Genomic DNA, 14799 nt, shown 5'->3' with positions numbered 1-14799 from the left:
CATAAATGACTTCACATTTAGTGTAAAATTGAAAGGTCACAAAGTTTTCGATCATCATCTACAGTCTAAACGTTTAGTCAAAAATGGAAAAAAAAAACTTAGCGTGAATTTTATTTAATAACTTTCAATTAAGTCTCAACCCATTTAAAATAAATAAATAAACGGGATATAAAAGAAAGTTAAACAACATAACCATATATTGAAAAGAAATTCACAATTCAAATTATAAGTTCATAATCTCCCACTCGACTTCAAGTTCTTGAACATACACCTCAAATGGTTGACTTGGAAAGAAATAGTGATAAATATTAACTAAAATACCACTCCAAGGCTCTCGGAGGGAATATACGAAAATTGCTAAAGCTTCCCAATCCGAGATTTCAATAAAATTAGTCAGTTCTTCTCGTTTCAATCGAAAAAGTTCAATATGTTCAGGCACTGAAGTATTAGGAAACATCTTAAAAACTTTAAACTCTTTGAATTTCTTCTCTCCTTCCCTTCGTATAGCCCTTTGATCCCTTAGTAGATTTTGCGTCGTCCTTGGAACATTATTCCTTATGACTTCACGTCCACGGAAATGTGCCCTACGACGACGTACTCTTCTACATTGTCTTCATGCTCGATTTCGGGAACTCCCACTTGGAGTACTTCGAGCTTGTCCCTGTCTAGCCATGTCTGAAATGGGAACAATCAAACAATAAGAATGGACATACCATTCAATATGACAACACATGCCACATTACTCGTAGAAGACAAAAATACGTTTAAGGATCATATACCAATATAATGGCATGGTGTTATACCCCGTATTTTTATACGTCGAGTTATTCGCAAAAGAATCGACGCGAGTTAAAGACGGAACCCTTCTCGGACACGGAATAGAAACCCTTAATTTTTAATTTCTAAATTAAAACTAATTGTTTATAAATTTATTTAGTGTAAAAATATTATTATTGGAGATTAGAAATTAATTAATTGTGATTAGATTATTAAGTGGGAATTATTAATTAATTAAAGTTAATTATACTAGTGGGCCCCACCCGATTTAAAAAAAAACTAACTAAAAAAAATAAGTCATCAATTAGATGACACCTAGGGGGGACACGTGTAACACCTATGGAGAAAATATATAAGTTAGAAGATGATTCACAAAGTGTAGTATTTCATTTTGAAATTAAAAAAAAAATTGAAATGAAGGCAAGCAATCTCTCGGCCATAACCATGGCTGGCCGAGATTAATTTTGTGTAAGAGGGAGTGTGGAAGCTTGGATTTTAAGCAATTGAATGTGTTCAAGAAGTTGCAACGTGAATTGGATCGTTGGAGGAGACAACGTTAAGAAATCAAGATCGTTAAGGTAAAATTTAATCTTGTCCTATATGTTGTGATAGAGATGTTGAATATAAAGAGTTGTAGGTGATGATATTAGGTTGTTGTGTTGGCCGTGAGTATGGGCTGTTTTAAGCTTAAAAATAGTGATTAATTTTGACGTTGTTATCGCTATGGTTGTCATGGATCGTGTGACAAAAGTAAAGGAATTTGATAATTTAAGTAAAAGTTATGGTGTTGTGGATATATTGTCGTCCTTGTTAAGTTGAGGAGATTAAAGATATAACTATGTCTATATGTTGTCGTTGGTATTTCTGTGTTAACATGAGGACAATTGGAAATCCGGGATAGGTGAATATATAGGGGAAATGCTGCCCGATTTTCGTTGAAGTCTTTAGCTGATAGAAAACCCTAAGCGAGAATATATAAGCTAAAATATAAGTTCTATAAGAAATGGGCTATAGCTTTGTAAACTAGGAAATATAGTTACTAACGATAACGTTACTCTTATATTAAATAGGCTAAAAGAGCGACGAGGCGAAATGATTCACGAATAGTCGCTAACAGGTATGTAAAGTTGTCCCTTCTTTCTTTTGGCATGTCTTAGATTTAAGTGATGAACGATATGAGCTTTGGGGTAATCCTATCCATAAGTCTTGTGTGCGTTTCATGATTCTTATTCACTTCTTGATGTTAGAACTCTTAAGTGATTGAGCTCCCCTCTTCAGTTTCCTATACGATGGATAATAGTCGATATATATAAGCTCCTATTCTGTTCCGAAGGGAACACCCATAAGGTGCCAGTTGAGTTGTGTATATGGTTTTACTAATGATTTTGAGGAAATTAGTGTTATACTAAAGGAAACATAAAGTTTGATTTTCAAAACCACTCCGAAGGGAGTGCGAGATTTTACTATTTCATTTCATTTACGATTTATGTTTACATTCCATAGCATCATCTCTTTGTATGGGTATTTGTGGATTAAGTTGTGTTGACATGGTTGTGATATTAAGCCGGAAGCGGCTGCCCGAAGGGGCCATCATTATTAAGCCGGAAGCGGCTGCCCGAAGGGGCCATCATTATTAAGCCGGAAGTGGCTGCCCGAAGGGGCCATCATTATTATGCCGGAAGCGGCCGTCCGAAGGGACTATTGTGTTATTATGCCGGAAGCGGCCGTCCGAAGGGACTATTGTGTTATTATGCCGGAAGCGGCTACGAGTAGGATATTCTATATTTATATTGTGTATGCTAGAATTTGTGTAAGGGACCACATGACATGGTTCAAAATGCTGTTCCAGGTTACTCCCGGTTTGATTCCTAAACTTGTTTACTGCTGTGTTTTCCTTGTTTATGATTCAGCACTGCTTTACATATTCAGTACATATTCCGTACTGACCCCCTTTCTTCGGGGGGCTGCGTTTCATGCCCGCAGGTTCAGGGACGCGGTTCGACAATCCAACCACCTAAGAGGAGTCAGCACTGAGAGTCAGACAGCTCCACTTGCTTCGGAGACTGTTCCTGTTTTGGTATAATTTTGTGTATATATTGCGGGCACGACGGGGCCCTGTCCCGTCACCTATGCACGGTCATACTCTTCTAGTAGTCTGCGAACAGCGTGGGTGTCATGGTTACTGTTTGGCCTTGTCGGCCATTGTTTTGTTGTATAGAAGTATTGGTAGCCTTGTTGGCTTGCCTTGTCATATGTTATGTCTATATAAATATGTTTTGGGATGTTTTGAGTTACAGGTCGACTTTGGTATTCTATTTACAGCTTTCAGACTTAGTTAAATAAACCCTATTGAATGCCATGTTTGAGTACAGGTAACATAAGTTGGGTTATCGGGCAGGTTAAGCTCGGTCACTCGCCATGGCCCTAGGGTCGTGACACATGGCTATTAGGAGGTTAAAAGAAAATTACTTTCTATTTTATTTTACTTAACATAACTTCAACACTTCATAACTCTCTCGTTTTAAATCCGTTTTTAATGGTTAATATATCAATGGAAAGCTTGTACCGAGTAGATTCTGAAAATATATATCACACATTGTAATTCATAATAAGCAATTTCCAGAAATTAAATTTCAGAAGCAGTTTTTCGTAAAAACTGTCATAATTTTCAGCATAACTTCAAAAAAAAAAAAATCATATCTTACTCGTTTCAAATCCGTTTTTAATGAGTAATATATCAACGGAAAGCTTGTAACGAGTAGATTATGAAAATATATACCACAAATTGTAATTCATAACAAGTAATTTCCAGAAGTTAAATTTCAGAAGCAGTTTTTCATAAAAACTGTCATAATTTTCAGCATAACTTTAAAATATCATATCTTACTCGTTTTAAATCCGTTTTTAATGGGTAATACATCAACATAAAGATATAAACAAGTAGATTTTGACTGTATAAGATTCATGCCGAAATTTTAATTGTGTGAAACACAGTAATTAATTTCCAGAATGTTTTTCCTTTTTAAAAAAAATTACAGACACGTAGATGTTAATCAGACACTATTTAAAAGGCCGACATAACACCCAATTTTCAACCTAAGTATTATTTAACAAAATATGGAAGCAAAGCCAAATTACAAACTTGAAATTACAATATCCAAACAATTAAATATAACAACAGTGCTCGTATTCAAATTGGAGAGAAATACACAGTCTCTAAATTCTTGTGGCGGCATCAAATTTGCCGAGCAACACTAATTACACTCTTGATTTAAATTCAAATTAAATAAAGAGTGTGCTGCGAGTACATTGCATTGATGCTTAGTATCGTTTCTCTATCTTCATACAAATTCCTTTTTAGATATTACCGTCAAACAAACAAAAAACTGGGACAACAATTTTCGTGACAGTTGTTGACACCCAATTTTGTCCCGCCTCTCCTTCGAAATATCTATTTACGCTTCTAATATTTTTGGCAACTTAAGAAATAATATTTTACTGTAATTATTAACTTTTATTAATACCGGCGTTTCATTATCCTGTTGTAGTCACTACTGTTATTATCTTTTATTTTATTACCGTTACTACTACTATTATTATTATTATTATTATTATTATTATTATTTATTATTATTATTTTTGTTATTATTATTATTACGGTATTATTATAATTCGCATTTTTTATCATTTCAGCATTTTTACCAGCTTATGCACACACATCGCATTTATCTTCGCATAATTAAAGAATAGCGTTTATTTACTATTGACTTTCAAAATATTATTGCACGACTATTACGACGCAATATAATTTTTATCCGAGCATTAATAATTACATACTTTTATATTAAATAATATTTGGGCACCGTTAATATATAATTAATTACAATAGGTCTTTTACTTAAATTCAGAAGCTCAAATTATTCCTTTCATCCAGTCCATATTTTAATTCAATGGCCCAATTCGTATGAGACCAATTCATTACCCAACCCACATTTTAATACCCAAATCAACCAGCCCATAAACATTTTCGGACTAATCCAGTCCACCAACCCATGAAACCCAGCCCAAAACCCGGCAACCCGACCCGGCCTGCTCCAATCAACATAGTGAACCACTAGGGTTCACTTCTGCAAACGTCGCACGCTCCTCCCTTCCCTCCTCTTCTCCTCCCCTTTCACCTTCCCAGGTCGTGCATGGCCATATAGGGAAGGGCAATTAATATTTGTACCCCCCCCCCCAGCCAGATTCAACCGTGAAGCAGGTCATTTTTTTGTTGTTTTCTTCTTTTTTCTCTGCTCGCATTCTGAAGGTTTTTAATGGATTTCGTCCATTTGCAACTTGAAATCGTTTCTTTATCATCCTTTTTCATATTTCGGGTACAAGATTTTTAATGGTGGTTGTCTTCTTCTGCAAGGTTTCATATCGACAACAGAATGGTTTTGAACGGGTGTCGACCTAGAATCCCGCCCAAAAATTCAAACCCAAGAAAAAACCCTAGTTACCTCCTATAAATAGTGGCTTATGAACTGGTTCGAGATAGGTTTTTAGCCGCAAGAACTCCCCGAAAATATAAGTCTTTTGGTCGCAGAAATTTCCTAGAAATTAAAGTTCTGGAATCTTAAAATACCCTTTAAAGATACTAGTTTTAATTTTTAGTTGATATCGTCTCAAAAAGAAACAACAACAAAAAATACTAAATCTGTTCTGTTTTCTGCCTTGAGTATTTGTTCTGATCCGAGTGGATACGAACTCGGAGAATTCGAAGTGTTTCGAGGTATATCGGAAGCTCGAGCCTCACTTCGCTGCACCCGAAGAAGGTCAGCATATTTCCCTCCTTTAGTATATTGTTAGTTTTTTTGCTTATCTGCACTAAAGTTGATTGGTTATGATATGTGTTAAGTGTTAGTCTTGTTTGGTTATGTCGTCCTAATTGCTAAGTTTAGTCATGTTTAAAAAGCATTTGAATTCTTGTTTATATGTTATTATCAGTTTAGGTTTTTGAATCAAGCATGCCAAATAATTAGTTTAATCAGCATTATGCCTGTTTTAGCTCCTGTTCAGCATGTTGATTAGTTTAAAGTCTTGTTTAGCTGCACCTCTCTACTATTTTCTTAATGAATCCACCCCTATTATGCTAAGAATATGATATCAGTAGCTCTTGGACGATGTTTAGATAGTATCTCTCCTGTATAGCTATATCTGTGCTATAAAAATTCATTAATACAGAGTGTGATGCATGCCTAATGGTCATTAGTATACATTACTGGTAATTTATGTAGGTTGGATTAATGATATTTAAAGGGGTTTTGAGCCGTCATGTGACTAGTATAAGATCTGTTTTGCAAAGGGATTTGCTAGTTAGATAAAATGTGCTATGTTCTTGTCTCATTTAAATTTAAACTTGAAATTTGGTTAAGAAGTAATGGAAGATGAATGTTAAGCTGTGAACATGATCCTATATGCTTAAATGTTAGTAAGATCTGAGTCATCTAGATTGGTTTTGATGTCTTTGGAGTTGTTTGTTGTGAATATTTGGGTGATAGATGTTCGGATTCAGTCGCGTTAGTTTCGTTCGGTTAAAGCATGTCTACTCACTGCCTTAATCAAGCTTCGATTAGTTTTTGACCATTATGAAGTAGCAGCCAGTCCTAGAATGAAACTGTCATCTTCCCTCAAAACTTTGGTTTGTTCAAATGGTTGAGGTTGTTTTAACTTGAGTAGTTTCCTGAAAAGAATGAGTTATTGTATTTCTTAAAAGCGATCAGCAGAAGTGTTTGAAGATCTTTTTTTTTTTTTTTTTGTGAAAATGTTAAGATGACCAAATAACAAACTTTTAAACTATTTTTTTTCCTATTTAAACTCATCCTGGCTTTCTAAATACCATAAGAATAGCCGACTCTGTCCATGTTCACTGTTAAGGTTTCTGCCCGAATAGTTTAAGCTCTCTATTTTTCAATTATCATTCAGTGAAATGTAATATCCCCTTCCTCTAGTTAATCAATGAAGCATGCTTTTATTTTTACTTTTGGGACAGTGATCAGCCTACCATTCTTTAGTTTTAATTTTGAAAAAGAAAAGAATAATTTGTATTCCTCTTTGCCATATTTCAGTTAGTGTTTGTCGTGCTAGTTGATTTCTTATGGTGTAGTTTCAAACCGGGCTGCTAAATGAGGGAGAAGTGCAAGTTCTAGTCTCTCATCTGTTTAGTGTATGGTCTCCTGGTCGTTCCTGTTAAAATCTATGTCCATGATGAAGGCCCTCATGCTAAGTAGATGACATTGTGGGGAAAGACTTAAGTATGTTAAATCAAGTTTGAGTCGTGTTGTTGACCCTGTTAAGTCGCCTCATGGCCACTGGGCTGAAAATCTACCTCATAGAAATGAATCACGAGCTGCTACCCTGGGGGATATTTTGATATAGCTGGTAGTGTTTTGCCTTGTTAATATAAAGAATATGGACTGGAAAACGCGCCTGAATACCATGAATATCCCCTTGAATTCAGCAGGTGTTTGGTATGTCGTAAATCTGCCATGTTTAAACTCAGAATATGCTGTGTGTTGCCAGTGCACTTTCTTTCAAGCCCCGTGCATGCTATATTGCAAAATGCCTTGTTTAGATTCTTTGAATAGTTGAATATTGTGGATATACTTGGTCTATATTATGTGTGCCTTCGTGTGAGTAAACGTGTATGTTTGAATCTCGGGTATAGTTTGTTATCAGTTTGGGTGTTGCATAAACTTTGTGTGCTGTTGCAAGTATATTTCAGTTGGTCATGTATATTTATGTATATTACCGGTAAACCTTTATGAGAACACGTTGATAGGGAGGTTAGATTGGTCATTATGGATCAAGCTTGAACCCTTCCCGGTGTTAACCATGCCGGGATTCATGAAATCCCTTGGAACTTGTGCAACATCGGGAGAACGGGGGCAAAAGCTTTCCGATATTGACCTTCTATACATCCCTATGAGTGTGTATACATGAGGTATACTTCAAATATATATAGAATATACACGATCTGCTGATTTTTTTGGGTTTGTATAATTCATTGACCGCATACTAATCTTTTTCTTTCATTTTTTTGCGTGAACCTCGCATACGAGTCTGAGGGACTCGTCTTCCACGTTCGTTGTTGGGCTAAATCCCAACATAATATTATCGAGTCATTCTCTGGGCCGAAGCCCAACAGCAGCAGCCACATATAAAAATTTACTGGGCCAAAGCCCAGTAGCAAATGGAACGCAGCAGCAGTCCCTAAGAATGGGCTGAACCCATTTCACTTATTTATTCGTCCATTTTACTCTTTTTATGCATTTAATTTGTATTGCATGACTAGCACTTTGTTTGTTAATTTAGATGAACCTTAATGAAGTTAGTGGGTTTTAGTTTTAGTAATGGGTAGTTAATTTAAGGAAAACTGATAATTAATTCCAGAGGTTTCATTCTTGTTTTTGTTTTACCTATAGCATTTATCTTCTTAGAATAATTGATTTTCAAAATGGCATGATTACATATTTTTGAGTCAAAAGAATTATGTTTCATTCTACTATCTTAAATTTCAAAACATCCCTAATATGCAAATACTAATCCAAGTATACTTTATGACATTTAGGATAAATCTGATTATACATATTTTAGCCGAATATAGTTAAATAAAAGTAATAAAAGGGAAAGAAACTTATGCCCTTTACAACACGTTTTAAAGAAATAAGTTTAGGAGTTTCTACATCACCATATTGATATAAATTTACATAAAATCCATATTTTGCTAAAAGCTAATTATAAGCAAGTTATTATATTTTACGAACCTTGTTTTCAATAGCATTATTATATTTTTTAAAACCTTAGCAACATTTATAAGTTTTATTTAAAACCTTTTTTTATATAAATTATTATATTTCCTATAAGTCTTTATTTTACATGGCGTTATTATATTTAAAAGCCTTAACAATATTTGTAAGTCTTATTTTAAAATATCATCTAAAGTATTCTTTTATGCAAAATATTATATTTTCTATAAGTCTTATTTTAAGATAACATTACTATTTTCATTTTAAGTTTTAACAGCATTTATAAGTCCCATTTTTAAAAGCATTTCCTTTATGCAATTTACTATATTTTTCTACAAGTTAGTTTAGATGACATTATTATATTTCCTTTAAAACCTTAGTAAGATGTACAAGCTATTTTCTTAAAATTTAAGCACTATATTTAATTTTAATTAATTAACCTAAGTTTGGCCGGATAACCGTTAGTTATGGATCCTAGAGGATGCTTAACCCTTCCCTTTAGGATGATTAGAACCCTTACCTAGAATTAAGATTTAAGCAGACCATTAACGAGGTTTAGATAACTTTACCTTAGTTAAATAATTAGGTGCCTAATTCACCTTTAAAATCAATTAGGTGGCGACTCCTTAAAATAAAGCAAAAAATAGGAATCTCCAATATGTTGTACTCCAATTTGGACCCGGTTTAAATGGGGTATAACAGCTTGGCGACTCCGCTGGGGAACATTAGGTTCTAAACCACAACAGACTTAGGTTAATTAATATTTTGTTGGGTGTTTTGATTGTGTGTTTTCTTTATTTTTGCCTTATATGCCTTTAAATGTCGTTATTATTGTTTTATTGCCTTATTAGCCTTTGCCATGTAATATATATGTTTTATTTTATTAAATTGGCATTCCGTTCATATTTCTTCCACTCCTGGAAAATTCACACACTTAAAGCGGTTTCGCGGTTCGCGGCCGTGCACTACTAAAACACCCTTTTTAGTCGGATTGATCTTGTGGATTTAGTCGATCGGCGGTGCAATCGACGGCCACAGACTTTCCACTCCCAAGTTGTCCACTTGGGGGAGCCTTGTGTCATAGGAAACCAACTCTTAGTCGGCTTAAGATAGAGCTAAACCAAAACCCTCTTTAAGAGCATGCACGAACCTAGGAGGCTTAATAACCAAGGTGTATTAAGTCCATTAGTCAACCTCGTCCAAATGTCCGAGTGGGTCTATGACCCCGAGCGACGATTATCATGTTATGTGCATTTGATTTGAAGGATAAACATGTGTGTTATGTGAACTATGTGCTATTTAGGTAGAACTAACCATTTGTGAACGCAGGTAGTCATGAGTCAACACAACATTTACCCGAGGTTTAGCATGGTTTTGAGTGTTCCTCCTCAATTGAAAGCATGGTGGATTGATTTGAGGGAATACGGACAGCGTATGGTACGTGGAGCGTTGGGGCACTTACTGTCTTTGATGGATATCCAACCCTGTAGAGACATCATCGAGGCAGCAACTGTGTTTTGGGATGAGAAAAGGGTCGTGTTTAGATTTGGCAACATTGAGATGACTCCATTGTTAGAAGAAATAGGAGGCTATGTAGAAAATGCTGTTTTATTACATAAGAAGAAAAAATGGCAAAACTGTTGCATGATTATTCCAAAGGAACCTTTACCAAAAGAATTTGTTGACAGCCTCAGGTTTAGAAAGGGTAAAGGCGTAGAGTGTTTACAAGGGTCTATGATACCATTTGAGTATTTGTATCATAGATTTGGTTATCAACAAAGTTTCACCAGTCATCAAGACGAATTTTTCTCATATGACTCTTGGAAACAAAAATGATGCTTCGCTTTTGCAGTATGTTTTTTGGGAACCATGGTATTCTCTAAAGGAACAACAAGAGATATTCACACTCGTCTCATTACTGTGACTGAAGCTCTATTTGGTGGCATTTACGGGAAATACTACACTGTGGTCCCTATGGTCGTGGCAGATATCTATCGAGCGTTAGGACGTTGCAAGCACGGGTACAAGCATTTTGAGGGATGCAACTTGCTTCTACAGATTTGGTTGATGGAACATCTTCAAAAGGTCGACAGAGGTCTAGCATTCCGAAAGCCGTCGGGTAAAAATCGCATTTTGGGACATGTTCCAGGCGCTATCTTGACGAGTAGATCCTTTGAAAAGCCAAATTGTGTAGAAGGGTGGGTAGGACTTCTCAGCTGTTTGAACGATGATTCAATTCAATGGATGTTCAGTTGGTTTCCATCCGAGGGTTTGGTGTTTCGTATGAAGATCGTGCCATTTTTAGTTTTGATGGGACTTTGGGGCTTGCAACCTTACGCCCCACTGAGAGTTTTAAGGCAATCTGGAAGAAAGCAAAACATACCTTTAGTGGCAGATATGGATCATTATCGAGCCGACTACAAAGAGGGAAAAATTCCTTTCGCAAAAGAAGTTCTAAGCATGTGGAAATCGAGAGAAGCCATGAAAGCAGATTCGATTGAGCCAAATAGATACCAAGCTGGATGTGAGGATAACTATTTGGAGTGGCTGACCGCTACCTTGGAAGGATCAATCGAACCTAGCGTTAGTCTGAGAAGACGAATTAAGGATGGGGAAGCAGAAGCATACATCTTACTCCGACAACTGCGTAAGAAAAGTCTTGTCTCTGAAGCCGAGCACCGTGCACAACTTGAAGAAAAGGAAAGGGAGGCAGAGAAATGGAAGCAGCAGGCACTTAGTTACGAGCAAAGCATGCAAGAATTGGAAACACTTCTAGCTGAGCAAGGAGACACTTGCATCAAAGAAGGCATCAAAATGGGAGGAGTGCTAGCTATGTCATACCTTGCCCAGAATCGCCGAAAGATCGATCAATCAATCCAGGCAACCAAGAGGCTCAAGAGCGACAAAGGGCCTTCCTCATTTTAATTAGCTTATGAAAGTCAAGTAGTAATTGTAATAATTTCTTTTGCATCGGGATTTTAAATTTTTAAACATTGTATGTTTTGGGGCCTTCAATTAATAGCACATTGGGATGACATATAATTGCATATTTTATCCTTCAAATCCGCGTTAGGCCTACCTCTAGCACAAAAGAGGTCCCGTGCATAATAGGTCGCGCTGTGTTTGCTATATCTCCCTTTTACTATATGATTTGTTTGCCATGCAATATGTGTTTTGTTTGCTATGCAATATGTGTTTCTTTCAACGTTGTTTGCTCAATGTTCGCATTATTTTAAGCAGCAATCATTCGCACTATACTAACACAGTTTTCTTCATTTTTTAAGGTTTTTCTTTTTATTCTGATTATTTCCCCCCAGCGGTTGATTCGTGTTGACTGCAAGCTGGCAGACCACCCGTACTTTACTAAATCAAAAACACGAGCATCCAGCGATATGAATGATTCAGGGGCATCTGAACAGACTGGCTTGGGACTTGTCACCCTTCCAAGAGATGAACCCGAAGCTTCGGGAGGAGGGAATGACGAACTCATCGCCCAATTGGTGCAGCAAATAGCCAATATGCAAACTGAAATCGAGCGACTGCGAAATCTTACCAATCTATCCATCACCCTCAATACTCCTCACCACGAACAAAGAACAAATGCGACAATTCCACCATCCTTTTCACCTGTTGACTCGCCCGCTCCTCAGCCCTCTCCCTCAAACCCTCCGCTTTACACGTGCCATCCAAATACTATCGATTCACAACAAACTAGCCAGCAACAAACCATCTCACAACAATCAAATCCACAACAAGTCATTCCACCACCGATCCACCCACAACAAACCATCCCGCCACAAACCGCCCCGCAACAAACCAACACACAACAAACCATCCCGCAACCAAATGACCCGCAACAAGCCAACTCCCAGCAAATTAACTTCTAACAAACCAATCCGCCACCTTTCACCACTCCTTACATTCCTCAACTCGCAGTTACCCAAACCACCCCACTTACCCAAAACTACCAAGCAACTCAACACATACCATTGGCACGCACCGCTAACCATAATACGCAGTATGTGCCACCGGTGTATGTAGCAGAAGCTTAACCTTTCACTACTCAGTTGCAGCCTGTGCAGCATCCAGAGCTTGACCCTTATGAAGAGATAGAAAGGGAAGCCAGGGCAAGAGCGGACGAGAATGTAGCAAAAGAGCTTCGCAGTCTGAGAGAAGCAGTTAGAAATATCCAAACCAACAGAGGATGTGAAGGACTTGAGTATGAAGATTTGTGTATCCATCTTGATATCGAGTTGCCTGCCGGATATAAAATCCCAAAATTTGATATGTTTGATGGGAAGGGAAACCCTCGGGCTCACTTGAGGTCATACTGCGATAAGCTTGTCGGAGTGGGGAAAGAGCAAGCAATCAGGATGAAGTTGTTCATAAGGAGTTTGATGGGAGAAACGCTTGATTGGTATACATGCCAAGACCCGCAGAAATGGCACAGTTGGGGAGAAATGGCCCAAGAATTCATGGACAGATTTAGGTTTAACATTGAGACTGTCCCAGATAGATTTTACTTGATGAAGCTGGAAAGGAAGTCGACAGAAACTTTCCGAGAGTATGCCATGCGCTGGAGAGCAGAGGTCGCAAAAGTCCAGCCCCCAATGGTGGAGAGTGAGATGACTACACTTTTTGTACAGTCTTTAAAAGATGCCACCTACTAGGAATCTCCAATATGTTGTACTCTAATTTGGACCCGGTTTAAATGGGGTATAACAACAGTAACTTTTTCAGAAAGATTAGGAGACAAATAAACCCTAGGCTCTGATACCAATGTTAGAAAATAATAACGGGGAAAGTCAACAAATTGTGTACTTTTCAATTGCAGCGAAAGTTGTTGATCTTACCACCAAAGAAATTGTCCAAGGTCGACTTCGTCTCACTAGGAAACAAAATTCTATTCACAAACTAAATGCCTTTCTTTGTTATGTTCTTGTGAAAAGATGGAAAATTGAGTATTTGTATTTTCTTATGTGTTTGAGAAGAAAAGAAATCGTGCCTTTTTATCCAGAAGAGAGAAGTTACAGGAGTTACAAAATCTCCTCCCATAAACCCACGTTGATAGGGTAGAAGTTATCTTTTGTGTGGTAACTCCTTTTTAACTTCTGATAACTTCTTGCAGGTTTAATTCTCCTAACCGGGTCGGGTCTGTCCACATGGACGACCCACGACCCAAGCCCAATATTCTACAAAGCTCTTTTTGCAAAGGTTTCTACCTATCATCATTTACATATTTTTGGTTGTTCATGTTATCCCAATATACTTGAATATTCCTCTAATTAATTGGGTCCTCGTTCAACATATTGTATCTTTCTTGATTATCCCTAGCTACAAAGGATATAGATGTTTTGATCTTACAAGTAACAGAGTAATTTAGTTCAATGAGGACTTCTTTCCATATCCTTATCTTCTTTCAGAGGACGTGTTTTCTTTTAGAGTTTTTTTTGACTTTCGAACTTGTCAATGCGTTTTCATTTTCAAAACAAGATAGAAAAAAGATTTAAAAAAGCTTTTGAAAAGATGGCAGAAAACAAACTCCATCCTTCTAGTACGTTTAAATTAATGTTTATTCCATTTACATGTTACTAGATAAGTATAACATCATTATGTTATTCATAGAACTTTACCGTTCAACTTTAAATGAGGGTCCAAGCAAAATCATTGGTAGCAACTTGCAAATAAATAAAAAGTGTTGCAATAAAAATTAAAATATACTCTAGAATAACTTAACTTTGAGATAAAGTTGGTATATCGAACATGATCATAGCAGCGGCAAATTCACGCGGACCTCATTAGAGATAATTATATTGATGTAGAAAGCATCAGATTTTTCTAAAAACAAAGATATTAGATGCTTAATGTGACTGAAAGAATTATTAATTTAAGAAGACTGTATAAAGCCTACCACCAGTTAGAAATAATCACTTATATTGGTGTTGAAAGCATCATATTTTTCTAAAAGCAAAGATATCATATGCTAATGTGATTGACGATTATTAATTTAAGAAGACTAATGTACAAAGTCTACAACTAATTAGAAATAATAACTATATTGATGTAGAAAGCGTCGTTTCTTTCTAAAAACAAAGACATTAAATATTAATGTGACTGAAAGAATTATAGTACTCCCTCTTTGTCGGATAATATAATATACTTTTCTTTTTAGAGTGTCCAGAAATAAAATGATGTATTTCTATATTTAGAAATAATTTATTTTAAAATTTCT

The 14799-nt window shown here is 36.3% G+C and overlaps 1 protein-coding gene across 1 annotated transcript; it reads left to right on the top strand.

Annotated features, from left to right (window-relative positions):
- The first annotated feature begins 4925 nt into the window (after positions 1-4925).
- LOC132609324 (uncharacterized) lies at positions 4926-11609 on the top strand. Its single transcript, XM_060323234.1, has 2 exons — positions 4926-5594; positions 9897-11609. The coding sequence occupies exon 2, from the start codon at positions 10437-10439 to the stop codon at positions 11490-11492; it is 1056 nt and encodes a 351-aa protein (XP_060179217.1). The 5' UTR covers positions 4926-5594; positions 9897-10436; the 3' UTR covers positions 11493-11609.
- The last annotated feature ends 3190 nt before the right edge of the window (positions 11610-14799 follow it).

This window comes from Lycium barbarum, chromosome 9, assembly GCF_019175385.1.
Source record: "Lycium barbarum isolate Lr01 chromosome 9, ASM1917538v2, whole genome shotgun sequence".
NCBI classification, from domain to species: Eukaryota; Viridiplantae; Streptophyta; class Magnoliopsida; order Solanales; family Solanaceae; genus Lycium; species Lycium barbarum.
Note: the sequence above shows the minus strand (reverse complement) of the source record. Positions and strands in the feature narration are given on the sequence as shown.